The sequence below is a fragment of the Miniopterus schreibersii genome (assembly GCF_964146895.1).
Source record: "Miniopterus schreibersii genome assembly, chromosome: 13".
NCBI lineage: Eukaryota > Metazoa > Chordata > Mammalia > Chiroptera > Miniopteridae > Miniopterus > Miniopterus schreibersii.
Genome location: NC_138113.1, coordinates 2980100 through 3004894, shown reverse-complemented (window position 1 = coordinate 3004894; position 24795 = coordinate 2980100). Strand labels below are relative to the sequence as shown.

At 42.1% G+C, this 24795-nt stretch overlaps 1 protein-coding gene across 1 annotated transcript in view; it reads left to right on the top strand.

Annotated features, from left to right (window-relative positions):
* The first annotated feature begins 872 nt into the window (after positions 1–872).
* Positions 873–24795, top strand: part of NOL10 (nucleolar protein 10) — a 67020-nt gene continuing 43097 nt past the window's right edge. The window contains exons 1-12 of the mRNA XM_081157156.1: positions 873–1053; positions 3132–3177; positions 5068–5166; positions 7483–7560; positions 8736–8773; positions 10113–10249; positions 11100–11165; positions 12769–12829; positions 15196–15281; positions 17818–17896; positions 19214–19363; positions 21607–21673. Of these exons, the coding sequence (XP_081013282.1) occupies positions 988–1053; positions 3132–3177; positions 5068–5166; positions 7483–7560; positions 8736–8773; positions 10113–10249; positions 11100–11165; positions 12769–12829; positions 15196–15281; positions 17818–17896; positions 19214–19363; positions 21607–21673 (973 nt within the window). The 5' untranslated portion in view covers positions 873–987. The remainder of the gene's footprint in view (positions 1054–3131; positions 3178–5067; positions 5167–7482; positions 7561–8735; positions 8774–10112; positions 10250–11099; positions 11166–12768; positions 12830–15195; positions 15282–17817; positions 17897–19213; positions 19364–21606; positions 21674–24795) is intronic.

Below are 24795 nucleotides of genomic sequence, written 5' to 3'. Positions count from 1 at the left end.
GGTCACCGGCGGAGGGGAGGGAGGGTCACGCTCCAGCTGCCGAGGGGCCCTCGGCACGGTTAACCCGCACTCTCGGGTTTTCATCCGAGCCCAGAGCGCCCGAGCCCCGGCCGCAGGAAGCGCTGTCCCGGGAACGGGGGACCCCCGCCAGAGCCTGCGAGCTTTGGGAAAACGGCGCGCGCGAGGGGCTGGGGCTGCCGCGGCCACGCTCGCGACTCAGAGGACATCAGGCTTAAGTCACCTCTCCCCTGATCTCCACTTTCTTCTACTACTTTTTTTTTTTTTATGCTTTTTCTTTTATTTCCTTCTTTAACGGATGAATGTCTAACAAATCCAGACCAAAATAACATTTTTTAAAAGACACCGATTTTTAAATTGCATTTATTTGTAATGTAATGTTGCAGAAACAGTGGAGAGAAAACACACTTCCACCCCGAATTCCCTCCGCGGAGCCCGCAGGGCCTGGGGTCAGCCGCCCGCCGCCAGCCCCCTGCCCGGGACGGCGACTCTCCGGCCGGGGAGGCGACGCTAAGGCCACCGTGCCGCTCAGGACGCCGCGCGGAGGGAGAGCCGCTCCCGACCCTCCCCGGGCCGGGGTCGCGGGCCGCCCCGCCGGACCCTCGCTCGTCCTCCCCGACCCCGGGTCGCCGGCAGCCCCGCCGGACCCTCGCTCGTCCTCCCCGACCCCGGGTCGCCCCGCGGGACCCTCGCTCGTCCTCCCCGCCCCCGGGTCGCCCCGCGGGACCCTCGCTCGTCCTCCCCGCCTCCTGGTCTCCCGCAGCCCAGCTGGTCCCCCGGCTCCGCCATCCGGCCACTCCCCGTCCCTCCCACGCGGCTCGGCCTCTTCCGGGACCCGGCTCGTTTCCGGCGCCGGAAGTGCGTCATCAGCCAGCGCCGCGCGCCGCCGGGGCCCCGGGAGCTGCCGCTCGCGTGCGCCGGCTGGGAGAGCGACGCGGAGCCTGCGCGGCCGCCGCTCGCGGCGCCACCATGCAGGTGTCCAGCCTCAACGAGGTGAAGATCTACAGCCTCAGCTGCGGCAAGTCCCTTCCCGAGGTGAGTCGCCACGGTCCTCCCCGTGGGGCAGCCGCCCCGCTCCTCGGCCTGGCCCCCGGCTTGTTGTCGCTGGGCCGTCGTCGCCCCCCTCGGGGAGGTCCCGGCCGGAGACGGGGTCGCGGGAGTTGTCGGTGCCGGTGGACGGGGACACTCCTGTCACCACGCCGAGGGGCGAGCAGGGCCGGAGAGCTCTGAGGGGACTTTCGTCAGGTCCTGGAGGACAGAGGACGCGCCCCCTCGGGCTCCTGGGGAAGGGTGCTCGCCGCCGCCGTGGCGCCGAGGGGGGAACGGGGACGGCCATGGACAGGCCCGTCTCCCTCGTGTCCGTGCCGCGTTAGCGGGTGTTTGCCGAGTGCCGGTTATACGCCGAGTTTTGGAAATCCTGTTAGCAAGGCGCCTGCGGACGCGGCGTTGCAGAGTTTGTGCGGGGGGCGGGGGGTAGTATTTCTGAAACTTGCTGAACGTAACGTGATTTCGTTGAGTCCTCGGACATCAGAGGAGACCATCAGGGGACATCAGCGGCTCTCTGACGGCCTTCCCACGTTTCAGTTATGCAGCGGATCCGGAGAGGTCACCGCTCCAGGGCCGCGCGCGGAAGCGCTGAACTTTGGGTTTTGTTGCTTCTAAGTGATGGCCGGGTTTCTTCCCGGGCGGGCGCTGCCAGGGAGAGGAAACGTTTTTTTTGCTGAAGCCCGTTTACGTTTTCAGAAGACTCGTTGGGGCGGGGTTTTAAAAAACGTGCCGCCCGGTAGCGTGGTGCTCGCTGCCCTCGGAAGTCAGGCTCGGTAGAGCTCGTCTCCGCGCGTCCACGCCTGAAAGACTTGGAGCCGGGGATTAGATCCTTCCCTCCTTCCCTCTCAGAATTCGGGTTAAATAATTGCTCGTCTTCCAACTGTCCTTCACACGTGACCTTTCTGGTCTTGCTCGTCCTGCGCGTTTGTTGAGAAGCGGCGATGCGCGGGGAGCCCTGTTCTAAGTTTTGGGGTACCCGCTAGGTGAGGTTCCCCGTTGGGAGAAAGGTTACTGAGTGAGCAACCCGGAAGGAAACGCCCCGTAAGGGTAAGCGCTCTGAGCGAGGAGTGGCTGGAAGAGGGGCGCTGTGGGTGAAGGGTGGTGGGTGAAGCCTTCGGGGAAGGCCTCTTTGCAGGAGGTGGTGTTTGAGCAGGAACGTGGGTCATGGGAAGAGCCGGTCCTGTGGAGGTCTGGGGAGGAGTCTCTGTGCCGGGGGAACGGGAGGTGCCAGTGCCCCACTGTGGGGATGCACTTGGCCTGTCGGAGAAGCAGGAGCCCAGGTGTGGAGGACATAGGCTCAGCGAGCGGGGAGGATGGGGGCGGGTGATGAATGCTTCCTCACGTCCGTGCAGCGTCATTACTGCTGCCGCCAGACTGGGGGACATTAATTACAGAACAAAGTCCGCTAATCCGGTAACTATGACTTTCAAAAGTATCATTGCTTTATTATTGAATGTCAGCTGTTTAGTCAGTTATTTATGTACTTTTGTTCTTTGTAAAAAGTATATATTATAAAAAAAATAATGTCTTTATTGATTTCAGAGAGAGGAAGGGAGAGAGAGAGAGAGAGACATCAATGATGGGGAAGGGTCATTGATCGGATGCCTCCTGCACGCCCCCTACTGGGGGTCTAGCCTGCCATCTGGACATGTGGTCTGACCCGGAATCCAACCTCGATCTCCTGGATCATAGGTTGAGTACTCAAGCACCCCTTCTAATGGCTTGCTTTTTAAAATTTCACTTAAACAGATGGAGTTGTTCCATATATTAATTATAACCCATAATATTTGAGGCTTATTGTTTTTTCTTTAAGTGAATTAGTTTTCTCTTGTGTAAAACATGGTAGTTGTAAAAATTTATTATCTAATATATGTAAATATGTACAAGGAAAAAAATCCAGAGGATATGTTAACAGTAGGGTTAGGATTGCAGAATATTTTTATTTTCTATATTACATATTCACACAAGGTTTTAAATTTTTTTAATGTGAGCATGTGTTATTTTTGTCAGCAGAAAAACAATTCGGGTAAATATATTTTAAAATAAAGTCTCTTCATTCTCTCTAGTGGCTTTCTGACAGGAAGAAGCGAGCACTGCAGAAGAAAGATGTTGGTGAGTATTAGTTTTCCTACTTCAGCTACATTCATAATCCATGTTATAAACCTTTCACTCATTTATTGTTACTATACTTACGTGAAGGTTTACAAATACGCAGTGGAAGACAAACTTTTTGCCCTTTCCCTTCTTAAGAAATCTTTTTTGTGGTTGGAATGTTCCTGGTGAGTGTGGGATTTGATTTTAACTGCTTAAAAGCTAATAAGTTAGCCTTTTACTGTTTCATGGATAATAGCAGAAGATGTGATACTCCTGGGCCAGAGACAAGGACTCCATTTCTCACATGACATAGCATATAGTACGCATGTCAGCATATCTGTCATTCCTACTTCCCCTTAAGCCCCATGGGGCACTGGGTATGACCCTGATGGATGTCTTTATGCAGTGGGTTTGTGTTGCAACTGAGGAACACCAAGTCTGGGAAGCCCACTGCTTTTATAGCAAGCAGTAAGAAAACCTGCTCTTTGTCTAGAGGAGACATGTTATTGTACCTGTCAAGGTTCCCAGCTTCATATATAACCCTGAGAAATGGCTCAGGTAAAGGAGTGGCCAGGGTCTGGCTGTCCTGCCATACCCAACAAGATGTGTAGGAATGTCAGAGACCCAAGGGGGATTGTTTCCTAACAGTTCCACAATTGCTTTGTTCTCCAGTGTGTCAAAATCTTTTTCCATTTGTTAAATCCATTTGCAGTATTTGCAATATAGAGACAATTAACATTTTCTTCTGAATAAAGTAATTTTACATACAGGACGTGAACATGAGCAATAAAAGATCATTGCAGAAGATTTTGATTCTTTAAGTTATGGCAGCAGGGAAGATAGGCATGTAAGATCAGTTTTTAACTCAAATTATTTTGGACAAATTTTCATTATATTTTCTCTGTTGTAGTTTGTCATAAATGACAGATGACTTATATTCCCATATGTTTTATTTGTTATTCTCTAAAAATCAAAGACCTATATTAAAGGGTTTTTCTGGATGTTTAATAAATACCCCAAGGCAGGCATCTTGGAAGACTGGGCTTTATATAGTACTAAAGTTCGAAAATTCAAACTTTACATCGAAGGAGTACAAAAATTGCTGCTTTGGTAATGTTTACTGGTTCTGATTTTTTCTAATTCTCTCCTTCTAGTCGAGTGTTCTAGTATGTAAGAAAATAGATTCAGATTACTCAGGGGGGAAAATGGCTCACTGACATTTCTGCCAACCCATCTCAAAACTATCATGTCTTCCAGATTGAGTGGGCTGAATCTTATATTTGTATTTAATAGACAAGGCAGTACTGGGCCATAGAGTCATAAATAGTCCTTATAATGGGCACATTATTATGATAGCAACCAGCAAGAGTCCACACTTCTTGTAGGAGAGAACCAGTTTTTGTGAGTCTGTTAGGGTTTTGGTTCAGAGAGCTCTCCAAGTCTTCTTCTAGCTTGAATCCTCTTGGCTGTAGATCAGTGCTGCCAACAGGGGCAACTTGGTAGCCATTTCTAATATAAACTTAGGATTTTGAAAGTTTAAAATTGTTATTATTTAGGAGGAAAAAAAATGGTAAAATTTTTGTCTTAGTCATGATTGAGTAATGATAGCGGTTTGATGTTTATTCTGTTGCCCCATTATCCAGGTCTTAAAACCAAATGTTTTTCAATTAGTGATGATACTTTTTCTTTTGAAAAATTAAAATAAGATACTTAGCTTAGAAAAATAATGTATGAGCTGAGAAGAAACCTTGCTGTGTAGTGGTGTGCTACATTTGTGGGTTTTCCCAAGGCTTGGAATGTGTGATCTTGCAGACCTGGCTGTAGTGACGGCTCTGCATGCTGTGTCTTCCTATGATATAGAGTAATCATGTGATAATTAGATCAGCTGCGTATTTTCTCTCTTCGTAGATGTCCGGAGGAGAATCGAACTTATTCAGGATTTTGAAATGCCTACTGTTTGTACCACTATTAAGGTTTCAAAAGATGGGCAATATATTTTAGCAACTGGTAAGCATCTTTTTGGTAATGATTTATGTAAATTTCATATCAGGAAATATTGTGATGGCATAGGTCACTTTTTAAATTACTCTAACACTTTATTATAAAAAAATTTAAAACATATAAAAATATTGAAAAAATTATACGGTGACCATCCATTTACCCACCCCCTGGAATCTTCAGTAGTTTGCCATATTTGCTTCATTATATGTTTTTCTGTCCATCCATCCCCCATCCTGGTTTTGAGTGCATTTCAGAGCAAGTTGCAGATACCAGTATACTCCACTCCTAAATACCTAAGCGTGTATATCATTAACTCAAGTTCAGTATTTATTTATGGCTTTTTAAGGTAAATTCACATACAGTGAAATGCATACCACTGGATGAGTTTTGACAAATGGGACACCTGTGTAGCCCAAACCCCTGTCAAGGTTTAGAACATTCCTTTTACCTAGAAGCTTCCTTCACACCCCTTACAGTTGACCCTGCTCCACCTGTGCACAGGCAACCTCTGCTCTGATTTTTATTTTTATTTTTTTACCGCAGACAAGCTTAGCCTGTTTTAGAACTTTATATAAATGCAGTCATACACTATGTGTTCTCTTTGTGTAAGACTCTTTCCCCTTGGACTTCGTATTTGAGAGTCACATTTTGTTACATGTACCAGTATTTTGACCTGTTTTATTAGCAAACAGCATTTCCTCATAGGACTTTACCACGTTTTACTATCCTTGTGCACTGGGTGGACACCTGGCCTATTTCCTCTTTTGGCTTTTACTGATAAAGCACTATGTGCAGTCTATTTTGAGGACATTGCTAGGTCATAAGGGTAGGCATGCGTTGAGTTTAATAAAAAGACACCAGACATTTTTCCAAAGTGGTCAGGTCATGTTACATTCCCACCCAGAAAGGTCACTCTTAACATAATTTTCTGTCACATACTTAACATTTTTATGTCACTAAAATTTTATGTTAGCATTATTCATCAGTATCAAAGAGCCATGAATATGGGAACATTTAATGTATTATAATTTAGAGCAACATTACCCAACCATTTTTGGTTTGATTTTTGTATATATATCCTGTGTATTGTCCACACACATTTTTTTGCGGCCTGACATCATCCATTTATGTCCCTTTTTCAACCACTTTCTTATTTGACAGAACTTTATACAGCTACATGCTTATCTCTTTGTTCTGTGTAATGGTTGTCTCAGTAGTAACACTGTCCACATTTCTTAGCCTCCAGTTTCATGTTTAGCTAACATAGTTTTATGTATGTAAGTAATTACATACAATATACACACTGCATATTATATATTATATGTACTTTATATTGTATATGTAACATGTATACTATATATTATATATGTAACAGTATACTACATATAGTCATGTGCTTCATAATGATGTTTTGGTCAACGACAGGCTATGTATACATGGTCCCATTAGATTAAAATGGAGCTGACAAATTCCTATCACCTAGTGATGTCTTAGCCATTGTAACATCATAGCACAACACATTGCTCATGTTTGTGGTGAGGCTGGAATAAACTGTACTGTGCTGTCAGTCGTGTAAAAGTACAGCACATACAATTATAGTCGTGGGCTGTACCAGCTAGGTCTGTGTGAGTGCACCCTGCGCTGTTCCCACAGTGATGAAATCGCCTAACGATGCATTTCTCAGAACGTGTCACCATTGTTGAGTGGCATGTAACTATATACTATGTGTGTGTATATATATTTATACATTGTACTATTTTAAAGTGAGACCTTGGGCTTTGATACATGCCAGTAAACATGGGACTGCCACATTCTTTTCTTTTTGAAATATCTTTATTGGTTTTTAAAGATCTTTCTTTTTGATTGCAAACATGATAAACATGTAAAACGCAAGCACTGCGGAAGCATATAAGATAAAATGTGAAGGGCCCTAGCCTTGCATTGTGCACATTCCTCCAACAGTTTGTAGTAATCACCAACAGAGTGTGAAAGCACTTTCTATAACACCCGCACCAGCACCGTGTTAGCCGTCTTTTCACCTCTGCCATTCTGATGGACAGTGATTTCAGTGTTTAGTCTACTGCGTTAGATTATTCGTGAGGTGTGTTAATTATTTGTATTTCATTTTCTGTAACTTGCTTGTTTATATTCTTGTTCATTTCCCCTTGGGACGTTGGGGAGGGCTGCTTCTAAATTATTTTCCTTTGATATGGTTATAGTGAATCCTACTTACCTCTGAGCAGAGTCTACTCAACATACTGCAGGATATTGACAATGAAAAGTATGTTCTTTAGGTTTTACCTCACATTAATTTTTTTATAGGAACATATAAACCTCGAGTTCGATGCTATGACACTTATCAATTATCCTTGAAGTTTGAAAGGTGTTTAGATTCAGAAGGTAAGTAGGAAGTTAAATTTGAATTCATGAAAATAGCTTTTTATATTTGGCTGCTTTTCTGCTTGTTAAGATGGGAATGGGTTGTGTATTAGTTTTCTTTGCTGTGTAACAAATTGCCTAAACATCCACTTACTAGCTCACAGTTCTGTGGGTGAAGTCCATCAAGACTTTGCCGCAGTCGGCCAGGTCGAACTCTTATCCAGAGGCTCTGGGTGAGAATCCACCTCCATACTTTCAGGATGGCAGGGTGCAGTTTGTTGCATTTGTAGGACTTGGGTCCTGTTTCCTGCTGGCTGTCAGCCTGGGGCCACTCTCAGCTTCTAGAGGCTGCCAACATTCCTCGTCACCTGGTCCCCTCCATCTTCGAACCAGCTACGGCTCACTGGATCCTCTTGTTCTCCTTCTCACTTCCCCTTCTGCTGCAGGCGGGAGAAAACTCTGCTTTTAAAGGGCTCATGTGATTATAAGTCTCCCTTTTGCCTTATAATATGACTGAATCACAAGAGTGGTGTCTCATCACATTCACAGGTTTCATCCACACTCTCCAGAAAAGGGAACTGTATACAGGGAAAGTCAGTGGGGGGCCATTCTGCCTAGCACAGAGGGCGGCCTAAAATGGGAAATTTCAGGTATTTTTTATCAGGTGGCCTCATGTTTTCCCTCAGATTGAGGGAAAAGGGTGGGATATGTATCCTCCTAACTTGTTCCACCCAATACAAACTCCATGTGCTGCTAATAACAACTGTTTTCACTCCTTATTTTTGTTTACCAGATATACTGTGAATGAATAAAAGGTTACTGTTATCTTTTTAAGCAACAATTTTTGAATGTTCTTTAATGTCTATTTTATTTTGAACATCTCAGAAAAACTGTGGGAAAATTTAGAAGTCATTATGTTTTGTGAATTATCTATTTTTAATTGCCTTCAATTCTGCAGAAAATCTAGTTGATCAGTACTGAGAAATGGTAAAGCTTTAAACTCTTCATTTGGTGTTGTGGGAGCAATATAATATGGCAACTTTGTTCTTGTTTTATGTGGGTGCAAAAACGGGAAAAAAGCCCAGCATTTGTATATAATTTTTGTGTTGAATTAGAATCATTGCATTAAGTTTGCATTTTTATTAAAAACTTGAGAATTGATGATTGTTTTTTTCCTACTATTTCTTATTTTTCAGTTGTCACCTTCGAAACACTGTCTGATGACTATTCAAAGGTATGCTCGACTGGTTTGCACTGGCTATCCTCAAGGCTTGGGTGGGTGGGACTTATTTCTATGATAAGAATAGTTAAAAATGACTGTGTAGTAAAACCTTTCATTTTCTATTAATATATTTTTAGTTTGTCACATGTATAATATATAGTATCTTTTAAAACAGTGAAAGAGATAGCTTTTGTCCAGTCTAATATAAAAAATATGAAACCTTAATCTGTCTATATATATTTTTTAGATATATCTTAATTGATTTCAGAGAGAGGAAGGGAGAGGGAGAGAGAGAGATGGAAATATCAATGATGAGAGAGTCATTGATCGGCTGCCTCCTGCACACCCCTGACGGGATCCGGCCCGCAACCTGGGCATGTGGCCCAACCGGAAATCGAACCCCGATTGCCTAGATCCTAGGTCGATGCTCAACCGCTGAGCCACGCCCAGCTGGGCCTTAATCTGTATTTTTAAGAATTGGTAGCAGTCATGTTTTGTAGACCATCTTAGAGTCTAGGTATGTCATTTCATTATTGCATTAAAACTAGTGTTATTTGCCAGGTTGCTTTCATATTCATATGTGAAAAGTAAAATAGCAGTGTTGTATGTTTAATTTTATTAACCCTGCAAATAAGTGATATGGCATATTCTGAGACAGGTCAGAACAGCCACCTATATACATTTTTTTCTTTCCTTGCCTTATTTAATTTTAATGAAAAACGTTTAATGATGTCAGATGTTCTCTTAAAGGAAATTGAGTTTTCTGGGCTGACATGGCTACATACATATTGTGCTCAGTTCTGGAAACTGGTGTACAGTTTACCCATTTGCCTGTGGCAGCCATTTGTCGTGTATTTAGGGACATGTAATTTTATGATGTATTTAGTCTAGATATTCATAATTTGCTTTTAAATACTACCTGCAGATTTTAAAGATAACTTTGTAATACATTAAAGTTGAATTTATACAAATTTATCAAACCCTGTGTGGTCATGGTGAGATTATTAAAATGGGAAATTACTCATTGAGGTTACTGAGCAGTGCTCTGTGTTATAAAGTGTTGTTGCCACATAAACGAAGGGCGTTTGTTTTAGGCCTTTCATTTACAAGGTAAGGTTTGCAGAAAAACTGCCTAAGATGCAGGACGGCATTTGGTGCCCACTGGAGAGGTTTGGTTCTTAATCACAATTTTTAATCATGATGGAAAGTTGTGTGTATATACATGTGTGTTTACAGAGAGAAAGAAGGAGGGTGAGAGGGATCAGAGGTTTTCTTGCTTTGCTAGTTTTAGCGCTGAAATAAACACTTTACCTGGATCCTAAGCAAACAGATTTTCTTGTTTCATTTTCAGATTGTCTTCTTACATAATGACAGATACATTGAATTCCATTCCCAATCAGGGTTTTACTACAAAACCAGAATTCCAAAGTTTGGGAGAGATTTCTCTTACCATTATCCATCCTGTGACTTATACTTCGTTGGCGCAAGGTATTGGGTCTAACACCCTTTGTTTTCTCATTTCCCCAGATGACTCTGTTGAGTTGAGGAGAGGAATTGAAAGAATACGCCACGATCCCTGCCTTTCATTTGCTCACGGTGTAGCTCCAAAGTGACTGGCTCTTGTAGGAACTGCATCCTTGACTCATTAGCGTGGCACTCTAAATCTAGAGAGAGACGTGGGGAGCTTAATGGGGTCATATTAGTGGGGAAGTCAGTTTCTTAGCACCATTGTGTGGTATTTAAAAGCTTTTATCCTTAAATGCTGCCTTCTTTGTGATTATAAAAATAATACATATCCATTTTAGAAAATTGGAAAATATAAAAAAGCATAAAGAAGAAAAAATCACTCATACCTTCCAGAGGAAACCCTCATGAGTCTTTTATTGTATCTCCTTCTAGTCTTGTCTTATATACCCATCCAGATACATTTTGGATCTAGCATTCCCCATGGTGTTTATAAATAATAGTCTACCTGTTGACTTCGTAATATTTCCTTGGCACATCGGTGGTTTAAATCACTTTTGTACTGGAACAAACACACACATAAAGTGATTATTTTTTAGTTTAGAGTCCACTTTTGTATTTCACAAAAGGAAGTGATGCCTTATGAGTGATACACACACATACACACACAAGTAGTTTCACAGTTGTGAGTACACATACAGTTCATATAGAAAATAATACAATTAGTAAATAATGCAAGAATAAATTTTGTGTACTCACAGCTGTAAACCTACTTTTGCCCACCCCGTATATATATATAGTTCTAAAAATTGTTTATTTGAAGAAACATTTATTGTAGTTTACCATATTTTAAACTTTGTGTATTACTTTGCAGCTCTGAAGTTTATAGATTAAACTTAGAACAAGGACGGTACCTAAATCCTTTACAGATGGATGCTGCGTGAGTATTTTGTTTTAAGAACCCTGCGGTATTTATTTTGGCCAGGAGATGGAGCCAGATGCTCAAGTTATTATCAAACAATGTATTGCATTTAAGCAATACTCCGGGCAACTTAATTAAAAGGAGTAGCATTAAGTTTTTTCTTTAAAGAAATCACTAAAAGTCCTGGTGATTTCTCAGAATTTTTATTTTTTAAAAAATATACTCAAGATTTAAAACTCACTAAATTTTTCAGTTTATTTTTTGTAGTGTTCTTTAAATTTTCATTCATGATTTTGTTTTATGATATCTTGCGGAGAAATTTTGAATTAACTTGGTGTAACATTTAAAATGTTTTATTTTTTATGTTTTTGCTAGCAGAAGTTTAAGGCTTTTTCATTTTCCTTTTATCATACATTATTGTCTACACTTGTTTTATTTAAAGAGAGGTCCTTTAAGAATGAATGTCATGCCCGGCTGGGCGTGGCTCAGCGGTTGAGCATCGACCTAGGATCCAGGAGATCAGGGTTCGATTCCCGGTCAGGGCACATGCCCGGGTTGCGGGCTAGGCAGCCGATCAATGACTCTCTCATCATTGATGTTTCCATCTCTCTCTCTCCCTTCCTCCCTCTGAAATCAATAAAGACATGTTTAAAAAAAAAAAAAATGAATGTCATAATAATAATTATATTGAGTAATAGTAACAACAATAATAGTGAAGGGGCTTACTATGTCAGGCAGTATTCAGTGTTTTATATATAGTAACTCATGTTAAGTACCAGATTTTTATGGTAGGTGCTATTATTAGCTCCATTCTACAGATAGGGCTGCTGAGGCTCAGAGAGGGTAAGTAGCTTGTCCAAGTCACACAGCTAGTAAAGGATGGAAGCTGGGTTACATATATGTATATAAAGAGCTTGTTGGGTTTTCCTTATTGCTTTAAAAGGGTTTTTAAGGGTTGGAAGAACATGTAGTGATAAAAATCAGGCTAAATTCTCAGTATTTCTTTTCACATTGACTTGAAATGCTCTTATTTTTAAAATGATAGTCACTTCATGGTGCGTTGTTGAATAATAAAAAGTTATCTGCTCTTTAGCTGCACAATCTTCTGTTTATAATAGCCATTATTATTGAGTGTCTTGTAAGCTCTGGACGCTGTGTTGAATAGTCTGTAACTTTTCCATTTAACCCTCCCAACAACTAAATGAGGTAGGTGACGTATCCATTCTACAGACAAAGAAATGAGGCCTAGAGCTGTACCCCCGACATGAGCTAGTCAGGTCTCAGGGCTGGCACAGGTACAGCCTGCGTTTTTGCCTTGGGAGAAAGTACACTGAGAAAGCAGAATGACCCTTTTATTGTCATGGCCCTGGATTAGTATTTCAGCAGGAAGTACTCCCTGTCTCATCCCCTGGGAGACTGAGCATCTCCCCAGGGGTCAGACACTGTGGTCGCTTGTGCCAGACACTTAACCCTTTCATGCCTCGGTGTTTTTCACAGGCAGGTAAGCGAGAAAGCCTGTGTCTTCTTTCTCCATGGTATTTGGTTACTGAGGAAGTTAACTGGGTACCCCTCTCCTAAAGTCGACGCTAACGTGCTCCCCCTCACCACTTCACTGTTCTAGGGAGAGTAACGTTTGTGACGTAAATGCTGTGCATGGCTTGTTTGCCGCAGGAACAGTAGAGGTAAGTGTAACTGGCTTGATTTTTTTTAAGTATTTGTTCTACATTTGATAGTGACCAAATTTTTATTTAAGGACAGAGTTGCTTGGTTCCTAAGAGCAGGGTGCTAATGAAGCAACGAGCCACTGTTGCACTTTTTATATGGAATGTTGTTAAGGTTGCCACAGGCTGCCCTGCCCCACCATGCATTTGATGCCCACGCTTTGACATTGACTTTCTGGAGCCCGATGGGCAGTCACTGCTGGATCCTAGCTTCTGGAGAGCTATGTGACAGTCATCCTTGTTTGTAACAGGACACTGTGTCATGGAGCCCCAGCGCTCTGCTGCTTGTTAGTTTGATGACTGAATTACTTCTGAGGCTATTTCCTTATTGGTTAAATGGAGATAATAATCCTTACCTTGCCAACTTTATAAATGTGCTAGTGAGAGTCAGTGAAGCATCTGTATGAAAAAAATATTATGGACTGGAAAGGCAGATGGGATTGTGGTTTGTGTGTCCTGGATAGTACCATTCAATAGTACCATACAACACTTCCTTTCAAACTGCTGTACCTCTGAATCTGTGTCCTTCATACTTGTCAAGAAGTTTAAAAAGTATCCTCTGTGCCTTTTAGTCACCAAACTGCACACCCAGAGGGGACTCGTTAGTGACTTGCAGTATTACCCCTTCAGTGTTTCTCCTGTGTATGTGCAGGTACACATATGTGTCAGTAATACGTTTTTCAAAGTTTTTTACAAAAATGAAATTTGTGGTTCTCCATTTGCTTTTTTTTTTTTTAACGTGATGGTATATAAATGTGCATTTTTATACATTGGTACTTAAAATTACTTACAATACAAAACTAATATTTGTAAATGGATGGGCAGATTCCATTGTTTGAATGTTCTGTAGTTTATTAAATTAATCCTACATGGATGAAAGTTAGGTCTTTACTCAAGTTATTCTTACGTTAGGAGATTAGGAATTGAAATGGGGCACATGATGTTGATTTAGTGGAAATACGTAAAACTATATTGAGTATGTTAATAGTGTTATGCCTAAATCAGGCCAGTGAGGCATACTGTTGATAATTACTTTCCTTGAGATTACCAAGGGGAAGTTTTTAAGTAGTTTTTTTTTTAAATAGGTTTTTTAAAATATATCTTTATTGATTTCAGAGAGAGGAAGGGAGAAGGAGAGAGAGAATTGAAACATCAATGATGAGAGTTGTAATTAATCGACTGCCTCCTGCACACCCCCGACTAGGGATGGAGCCCACAACCCGGGCATGTGCCCTGACCGGTAATTGAAGCGCGATCTCCTGGATCCTAGGTCAGTGCTCAACCACTGAACCATGCCCAGACGGGCTGAAAAAATTGTTTTTAAATAGAGTCTTTACAGAGCAGTGTAGGCTAATATCAGGAAAATGCTCTGAAAGGAAGTTATATATTGGGGCAGGCTACACAGACCAGCCCTGAGACACAGTGAGGGGGAACAGACCCCCCAGCCCAAAGACTGGGGCTCCTGAAATTCCTTGATTGTTGGGCTCGGGATTTGATTTGCATAGTCAGCCCAGACTTAACAGTTCATGTTTACATTAATTTTGAAGATGTGTTGAATTTTTATTTCTTCTGTGTCAGTTACTATAATATTATTTGTTATTGTTGGCAAAATAAGACAGTGAGGGCTTGCATTCTGTACTTTGTGAGGTATATTAGATTGCAGGCGTTAGCAATAGAAATAGTCACAGTTAGGCCACAAAATCGTTGTGGTTAGAAATGTGACTTTTTTTTGTCTGTAAAGTCTGTTAACTCATTTTGAAGAGACGTAAAAGGCCAGACCTTGGAGTTCCCTGCTGCATGTTTATGAGATTTCTCTTCCTTTACTTAAGTCAGCGATTTTCAGCCTGTTTCATCTCATGGCACATAAACTAATTCCAAAAATGCAGCACACCAAAAATATATTTTTTGCCAGTCTGACAAAAAAAGAGGTAGAAATTTTATTCATTCACACAGGACAGCTATTGCTGTGTTGGCTGTTGTCATTTTTTAAATTTGACATTCTAAGGGAAAAGAGATCAGTGCCTCTGACTAAATAGTCAGGTACTGCATGTTTTAAAAATTCTTGAGACATAACTCTATGCCTCTTGCTGCACATGGGTTGAAAATCACTGCTTTAAATCTTTGTGAGACACATTAGTAATAATAGTAAATGACTTAATGAGGTCAAGCCTTCCACGTATATTCAACGTCTTGCTTTTAAGATGGTTAATATTGTAAACCAATCTTTGTGTATGTTTATATTTTTTATCATTAGGACTTTTTTTTTGGTATCTAAATATTTACTAGTAGCAGCTATTATTTGAAGTTGCTGGTTTCTGTTCATTTAGGGTCGAGTGGAATGCTGGGACCCACGAGTTCGAAGCAGGGTTGGCCTCTTGGACTGTGCGTTGAGTAGCGTCACAGCAGATTCCGAGTAAGTAGAAATAAATTTGTAGCTTAAATATCCGCTTCTGATTACAGATGTATCAATATTAAATTAAAATCAGTTACTTGCCTGGCCTGGCGTGGCTCAGCGGTTGAGTGTCAACCTGGGATCCAGGCGATCAGGGTTCTATTCCCAGTCAAGGCACATGCCCGGGTTGCGGGCTCGATCAATGCCTCTCTCATCATTGATGTTTCTGTCTCTCTCTCTGTCCCTCTCCCTTCCTCTCTCTGAAATCAATAAAGATATATAAAATAAAAATTTAAAAAATCAGTTACTAAAGGATGCACTTCTTTAGACATATGTCTGAGGTGGTAGTTTTTGTGATGATTATGTAGAAATCCTTTCCTGTGAAGGCTCACTAAGTGTGTAAGTCAGATAGAATTCCTCTCTAAAATACAGAGAGTAGGGTCTAGGATAGAGCCAGGAGTCCACACTGCAGTTAACAAGCAAAAAGAGGCACTTAGAATGCTAAGTAAGTGTGTTTGATACAATCTTGTTCCTCTTTGGCACCCTTGGAGGATGAGAGCCTCTAGAAACTTGAATTAGTAAGAAATGTGAACCCCTGTTCTTTCCTACTCTCCAGAGTATTGTTATTGCATGTTTGGTACGTATATTGTCCAACATTTTTCTATGTGTGTATTAACACATATGCAGACCTGTCACTCTCTTGATCAGATCCTTGACATGGGATTATTTGCTGCAATCAAAAAGAACCCAAGGATATTGATTGAATACAGCTTGGTAGAAATAATAGCTAACAGATAGTACTTTCTGTTGTTCTAAGTTCTTTATATACTATATTGACTTAATACAACAACCACCTTTGATATAGGTACTGTTATGTATTTTACAGATGAGGAAATATCACCAATGGCATATGTTAGACAGTAAGAGTTATGTTGCAAAAGCATACTTATTTCTAGGGAAAGATGTTCCAAATATACCCTGAAGTGGTAAAGCAAATCATACACTTGCCTATGGGTATTACCACATTTTTGTGAGAAAACAACACATCATAGGGGTGAAATCTGGATGTGAACCAAAATGTTAAAAGTGGTTTTGTTTGCTGACTCAGTTTCGGGTGGTTTTATTTTTTTATGCTTAGCTTAATTTAATTTTTTCCTACACAAATGTTATAAGCTGTTGCCTCTGTTATTTGACAGGAGTAGAGTTCTGGAAGGTGGGGCTGATACAGTAAGAGAAAGAGATGAGTGTAGACATTGGGTAGGGAGGACAGGCCCTCAGTATCTGCAGAAGATGTAATTGTCTGCCTGGAAGACCCAGTAGAATCCATTGGAAAACTCTAGGAGCTCATATGAGAGTTAAGTAAATTGGTTACAAAATAAATGTACAAAATCAGTTTGCTATTTATCAGCAATATCCAGTTAGATACAAATAGAAAACAATTTGCATTCATAACAACAAAAATTGTAAAACACTGAGAGATGAAGTTAAGCACCTATCTGAAGAAGATGACAGTTTTATTAGGAAACAGAAAAGTGGGAAAAGTGAAGAAAAAGAACATATTACTGCGTGTTGGTTGGAGGTTCTTTTTGAAGAGTAACCGGCTGAATGACGTGGATGAGCGGCCTCAAGGTTTCCGACGCTCATTGTAGTTTTGGGCTGAGGCTCTAGGTGGCGTAAGAGACGCAAGGATGCCAGCAGCCAGCTGCCTGGTCCAAGGCCACACACAATAAGTAGTGAAATTAGGACCATTGTTTGCTTCTGACTAGTAGTCCAGCACCTTTTCCCCCACAGATCATTGCTTTTGCTGCTGATACTCTTGGTTGCTGAGTGAGAAGGATGTTCCAGATTCATGGCCATAGCTACTCATCATTCTTTGTTACTTTTAGAGATTGTGGGGTCCCCATTTGCACCCTAGTCTTTTATTTTAGCTTGACATGGCTAACGTTAAAAAGGGAAATGGGTATACCCACGCCTGAATATTAAATTGTTTCCTTTTAAGCAAAAGGGGATGCTTCTGTAAATACCTTATCCTGGCTCAGTTAAAGTGAGAGATAGTGTCATACTGAATCTTTTTAACTGCTTTTATATTTTCAGAAGTTTCTGTGTGTAGCTACTTTGAGAATATTTCTTACAGTTTTTGAAGATAATCTACAGATTTTTAAAGGTAGATTACATTTATATGTAGAACTTATTTTTTTGTTCTAAGAAAGTTTGGATGCAATTCACTTATTCAAAAGAAGATGAGAGCCCGGCCAGGCGTGGCTCAGCGGTTGAGCGTCCACCTACGATCCAGGCGATCAGGGTTTGATTCCCAGTCAGGGCACATGCCCAGGTTGTGGGCTCGATCCCCAGTTGGAGGCGTGCAGGAGGAAGCCGATCAATGACTCTTTCATCATTGATGTTTCTCTCTCTCTCTCTCCCTTTTCTCTCTCTGAAATCAATAAAGATTTTTTTTTTTTTTTTTTAAAAAGGCGAGAGAAATTATTTTCCCTATTAGAATTGAAGTAAAGATTAATAGTGAATTTGTTACATGGAACATGAATATTTTGCCTTTCAGGATAAACAGTTTACCAACAATTTCTGCTTTAAAATTTAACGGTGCCTTGACCATGGCAGTTGGAACATCCACGGGGCAGGTAAGTATGTTTAAGTTGGAAACATCACACTTTAGTGTTCCAGATAGACGTATGTATCTTGGGAAACAGCCACATATTTTCACTGTGGAAACAGAAAGTGAGGCGTTACACAGGATGGGGCAAACGGGGTAGGTTTACAGTGTGAGTACTCAAAACCCAGTTTATTCTTGTATTATTATTTATTAATTATTGTATTATTTTCCATATGAACCATAAACCTACTTTTGCCCCACCCTGTATGTTTTAGCCAGAGTGGAGAGAGTGCTCCAGAGTGATACATTCTTTCAGCACCTTGAGAAACTTCGGTTCTGTCCTTAGTGGTTGGTCTGAGAGGCTCTTGAGCCAGAACTGCAGTGGGGTATGTCCTCTGCACTGTGGTTTAAAGCTGTATTTCTCAGAGTATCTGGAACAGAATTCTGTGGTCAAAATAGTTTGCAGTTCTGCCAGATTCCCACTCTTGCAGATTCATAGTGCATTTAAATACATATTGAAGGCTCTGAGAATTTCTGTGGACAAGAAATGTGTTGAATAAGTATTTCCAAAATGTGTTTGTCCCAGGCACCTGTCTTCCAGTTAGCACCATTCACCAGATCCCCTGCAGTGGGTACCCAGGGACACAGCTCCGCATCTGCTAGTCTGCGGAGCACCAGTGAAGCAGCTGCAGGGCTTTCATCCCTCTCCTCCCTTCAGGGCAGAGCCCACACGTGCCAGTTTTCTCTCCCCCAGAAAAGGCCCGAGACCGTGCTTCCAGGACATTTACTACCTCTGCCATCGTGGTCTGGAGAGGACCTGTCACCTGGGACAAAGATTGAGCTTCCCCAGGCTTCTGTCCTCTAATGACAGGGCTCAGAAGAGACCCCTACGGCTCAGTCATAGCCTTGCCGCCACCACCTGTTTCGAATCTCCCTGAACTGTCTTTTTTATGCCTGTCATGCTTGTTTCTGTCACTTACTGTGACAGTGCCTGGAACACAGTAGGCCCTAAGTGTTTATATTTGTTGAATTCCCAAATGACACAAATTCTTATGGGCTTCCATTTTTGTTCCTTTCTCAGTATAGCTCAGTGGTTCTCAATCTTAGTGTGCTTAAAAATCACTCTCCTTGTTAACTCATAAAGCCATGTTCTCTAAGATCATTTAAGAAGTTTTTCTAGAGCATTTGCTGGCTGGCTTTGGGATCTTTGTACCCTGGGTGAGGGTGTTCATTTTGCTCATAAAAAGGCAGTGAAGCAAATGTAAGTCTTAAAAGTTTGTTTGTTTTTTTTAAGATAAGACATTTAGTTTGTTTAAACAGAAATAACTTGTTTTTTTCCTTGTAGGTTTTATTATATGACCTTCGCTCGGATAAGCCACTGCTGGTTAAGGATCACCAATATGGGCTACCCATCAAGTCGGTCCATTTCCAGGATTCTTTAGATTTGGTTTTGTCTGCAGACTCTCGGATTATCAAAATGTGGAATAAGAACTCAGTATGTATGTTTTTGTTGGAATTTCTATTAAAAACTGTTTTCTTAAGACTATTTCTCCCTAGTCAGTTTTTCTCAGTGGTTAGAGCATAGGCCCTCCGACTGAAGGATCCTGGGTTTGATTCCGGCCAAGGGCACGTGCCTCGATTGCAGGCTCAATACCCGGCCCTGGTTGGGGTGCATGCGGGAGGTAACCAATCCATGTCTGTCTCTCACATCGATGTTTCTCTCCCCCCCCCCCCCCCACTTTCTCTGAAAAGCAATGGAAAAAAATATCCTCAGGTGAGGATTAAAAATATATATATTTGATGGTCTGTCCCTTCAGCTCAAGTACCATTTAAAAAGTAACAAAATCCTCTATTGCTGGTTTTAATCTGCCTTTTGCTTTTCATTTTAAAACCCAAGTATTCTGAGAGAAGTGGAAGGTTAGTTCATCAACTAAATAGGAAAACATTCATTCAGTATAGCAGTTGCTTTTAAGCGTTCTTTGCATTAATACAAGCTTAGCATCTTTAATCAAAAAATGTCACTCTTCCCCCCCCCCCTTTTAATTCATGTTTGAGATGAAGTGGGTGGAGGTCCAGCAGCCTCAGGATCAGTTTCTGGAGGGCAAGCATCAATTTTTCATTTTGTTAGTCCCCAAAGCATTGACCTTCCTGAGCTTACTCTCTTCCCTTTGGATCTGTGTGGAAATTCAGAGTTACCTTCAGGGTGTGTTCTGCTCTCAGGCCCTGGTGTCTGCTAAGCTCCTATGACTCGGCTTACATTAGGGAGAGAGGAAGGGCTTCCAGCTTGTCTCAGTTCCTGGAAGGATCACCTGAAGATCAACTGGAACCAACTAGGCTGCTTACATTTCTTGGCTTGGAGTTGGGAGGCTTTTGAGGGCTTTCTTGGGAAGTTTTGTGGCGTAATAGGGTGGAATTTTCTCTGCCCTTTTTCTGGTAATCCAAACTAATGTACTTTAAAACAGTATTTATCTTTAATACTACAAATACAGACCTTTTATTTTTTAAAATTCATCGGACACTAGGCAAGTAGAAATTACCCTTTATCTGGCTTCCATTCCAGTTCAAGGCAACAACTGTTGTCAGTTCGGACGTGCCCTCCCAGACCCATTACCTGCAGCCTTGTTTTCCCTAATGCGGGATTCCTGTCTTTCTTGTTCCGTGCCGTTAAGAGTTCTCTTTCCCCTCCTTTTCTTCCCTTTCCTTCCTGTTTCAGTGGGAATTTGAGAGGAAAGGGAGGTAGATGTTTGAATTTTACTGTCTTGAATTAGAACTTGGTGGCTGTTTTTCACTGAGCACGAAATACCCAACTTTCCCACAGTTTACCCCCCACATGCCCCGTCATGGAAGCCTCTGCTGATGAGGTAACATGCAGGAGCTGGCAGAGTTTTTCAGCATCAGCTCCTGACATCATTGTGCTGTAGTTGCTACAGTCAGTTTTATTTTGGCATTGTTGTTATGACTAAGTACACCCTCTGGACCAACACCCAGACGTCTTGGTTTTGCTTGACTGGCTTTCCTTGTGTATATGTCTCATCACCTTTCTCCATACCCATCTTATCTTCTCTCTTTGTCTCGCTTCCTTTCTCTTCATATTTTAAAAAGAGCACATTTCCCCTCACATTTACAATAAAAATGTCTTAGGCTTAACTATGTAATAACCTCGCTGTATGTATTTTGTAAGTTATTTTATACCCATTGTCTGAGTCAGTCCCCCTCAGAGCCTGTGGCATAGGTGCAACAGGTAGTGTCCTCCTACTACTGTGCTGACCACCTCGCCACCTTTGGTTTCCCTGATCACCAAGTTGAACGGGTATTTTCCAGATTATGAGAAGTTTTTTTACGTTGATATGCAACTTCATTTTAAACTTTACCCTTTCCTGTTGTGTAGACATTATCTTTATTTAATTTATTTATTTATTCATTTATTAAATTTATTGGGCTGACATTGGTTAGACATTACCTTTAAAACTTTGTATTTATTTTCTTGGATAATTCACCTCTCCCCCCCGTGCCTCAGTTTCTTTGTCTCTAAAATGAAAAGCATTTGATAAATTGATCAAATGAATTCTCTAAGATGTTTTTTAAACTTAAATTCTGTGATTCCAATTAGGAGATTTTGTTTCTTCACATACCAGTGTGTGGTTGAGTTATATCTCCAGTATATTTTCTTTACATGAGATTGCTAAAAGCTGTCTTCTTTTAACTGTTTTAATGATTCCTTTTTGCTTACTCTCTTAGGGAAAAGTATTTACTTCCCTGGAGCCAGAACATGACATTAATGATGTCTGCCTCTATCCCAACTCAGGTATGCAGCATGTGACCACGGGCCATGCAGGGAGACAAATCCAAGCTATGCTCTATTGGGTTTTACACTAATTTTGTTTCCTAAGACGGGGTTTGGCTTCGTCAGGACAGTTCTTGGATACTGTACGTACTTGAACGATCAAGAGCAGGAAGTGGTGTGGGTGATTCAGAAAGTAGCCTCTCGGTGACTCAGTCCTCAGCCAGCCTGGCTGGTAGCAGAAACTGGTAACAGGACGTAGGCAGGTGGCAAGTGAGATGCTGCTTTACTGAGCTCTTCAGCTTTCTTATGTGATGAGTAATAGTGTGTGGCAATCTAGGTTAGGGATTAGGAGAGGGCCAGGGTTGCCTGATAATACACATGGCTATGAAACCGTGAGTTTTGGTGTGTTGTATGCAAATTACAAGGTAGATTTCAGGATCTAACAATACCTTCAGGGCCAGTTTGTGAAGAATTTGGGGGTATGAAAGAAAATGAGAACAGTTCCCTTTCTCAAGCAGTATTGTACTCTGAGGACAGACATACAGGTAATTTTGATAGAGGGATACAGGCAGAGCAGGCAGAGTTCTATTGTGTGTAGATAGCACTTGGACAACGGGTTAGAGAGAGACTCAGCAGGGCAGCTAGAGGAGAGCATGGAGATGTTTATCTGCATTGAGTGTGCAGTGATGAGTGAGGGGACGGGAGGGGAGGGGAGGGGAGCATAGGCTAGGGCTTGGTCGGGTTGGGTCAAGTCAGGCAGGGGAGGGTAGAATGGGCTATGCTACGACATGATACCATACAGTATGACTTGACATTGGGGCCCATTTGGGGAAGGCGAGGCACCTCTTTCCAGGGTGTGGTGGCCCTAGGAGGAATGAAGTTGGAAGGCGGGAGGCGGACAGGTGGTAGAGGTCCAGGAAGATGTGCTGAAAGGTTTAGGCTCTGTGGTCTGGACCTGCTCAGACTGCTTTCAGAAGGCAGTCCTGTCCGTCATGTGGAGGGTAGATCTGTTTTGAACTAATTTGAGTAGGAAGTGATATTCTGAGCTGAGATTGGGAGCACAGAGAAAGAACAAGTTTGGGAGAAAAAGATTATTCTTTTTTGAACGTTTGAATATTAGGACGAGCTGGGACAGTGGCAGTGTCTGACAGGGTCTCAAACCTGGCTGCCCGTCAATATCACCTGGGGAGCTTTTTAAAAAGTAGATTCCTCGGCCCCGTCCCAGGTATACTGACTCAAGAGTGTCCAGGGTGGAGGCCCAGCAATGTGTGTTTTTAACATGCTTCCCACGTGATCGTGCAGCTGCGCACACCCTTGGATGGGGATCCACGTCCAGGTCACAGGAGAAAGTGTGGTCTTGAGATGAGCAGGTGTGCAGATGCACATTTTCAAGACATGTACATAGAGGTTATCCCAGAAGAAGTGGGAGTGCGTGAGATTGCCAATGTTGGGAAGATGGAGAGACAGGAAGAGAACAGGACCTCTTATGGCAGAATGACAGTGAAAGAGCCAGGTTTTTGAAGTAGAATAGGAGCTTAGGAGCGATTCGGTGGGCATTGCCCAGCAAGGCCTAAGTGTAACCGAAGTTGAGGCAGGATGGAAAGCTGAGACTTATTAGATGCTCGTGTGCTACCAGTCTGAGTGCTGTCACATTCATTCATCATTTAACGTTTAAAAGACGGCATTTAAAAGACAGCATCATACAAACTCTATATATTTTCCAGGATCAACTGTACAAATAATGGTTTCTTTCCTTTTGCCTGTAAAAAACAACGTATATGCTTAGGTTTCTGAGTATTTAATCTTTGTAAAACCCTGTGTAGTTAATGGCACACAGTTTTTGTTTTTTTCTCTTCTCTTTCTGTCCATCTGTCCATCTTTTTTACATCTCTGTAGGTAAGGAAAATGGGGTGATTTGCCCAGGGTTGGTCACACCCAGGTGTGTGGCAGAGCTTTGGTGAAGCCAACCTTTCCTGATTCTGGAGCCCAGCCCTTTCTAGTTACATGCTACTCTTGAGAAAGATGAGAAACGCTGGGTCTTTGTGGTTAGCTTTTCATCTGTGGTAGTCAGAGGATTTTGTTCTGATAGTGGGGGGCGAGACAGATTCTGATCGATTCAGGAATAAACTGCAGATGAGGGTGCTGGGGTCCTAGTCAGTGTTGAATGGTCCAAAATGGGGTTTGGGTAGGTCTGCAGATGAGCAAAACCAGGTGGAAATGAAGGTGGAACAAAGGTGATGCACAAGTTTAGCTGGACTAAAGGAGAGTCTGAGAATGGCAGACAGTGATGAGAAAATTGTAGACTGGCACTGTCCTTTTGGGTGCCACCAGCCACATGTGGCCACTGAGGACTTGCAGTACTACTCTGAGTTGAGGTGGGCTCTAAGTGTAAAATGGACACCAGATTTTAAAGACATTGTATAAAAAAAGGAATGCGAAGATCATTAATTTTTATGTCAATTACATGTTAAAAGGAAAATGTTTTGGACTTACTGGGCTAATAACATGTTAAAATCACTGCGTGTCTTGCGTGGTATTTGTGTAGGGCAGTGGTGGTCTAGACCTAGACATCCCTAACAGCGAGGATGCTGATTGGGTGCGAGGTGTTGGAAGTCGGCTGCGGGCGTGGCGGTGCTTCCTCCGCTGAGTGCCCACAGGCCTCGTCGGAGAAGAGCTGCTCTGTGCTTCCTGTAGTCGGAGTGCGCTGGCCCACCTCACATGTCGCTTTTGTATCATCTCACATCTGGTCCACTTCAGGTTTCCCCAGTTGTCCCCCAGACGCCTGTTCAGCCCTCTGTTAAAAACTAGGATATTGTCAAAGTGTGAATTGCTTCGGTGGTTGTGCGTCTTTAGTTTCTTTCAGTCTAGAGTGGTGCACTCATCTTTTTTTCTTTCTCCATGACACTGGCTTTTCCAGGATCTGGTCAGTGTTTTGTGGACTGGCCCTTGCCCCAGATTCATGTGATGTTTTTCAAGGTCTCAAATGTTAAACTTGCTCCTCCAGCTCCTGTGCTTTTTTTCTAAAATAGAAGTTGGATCTAATGGCACGATGCACTGTAGGTTAAGTATTCCGGGCAAGGGTAGTGTGCAGATAGGGCTATTAGATTCCATATTGGCCTTTTCAGGTGTAGCTACACATAGCA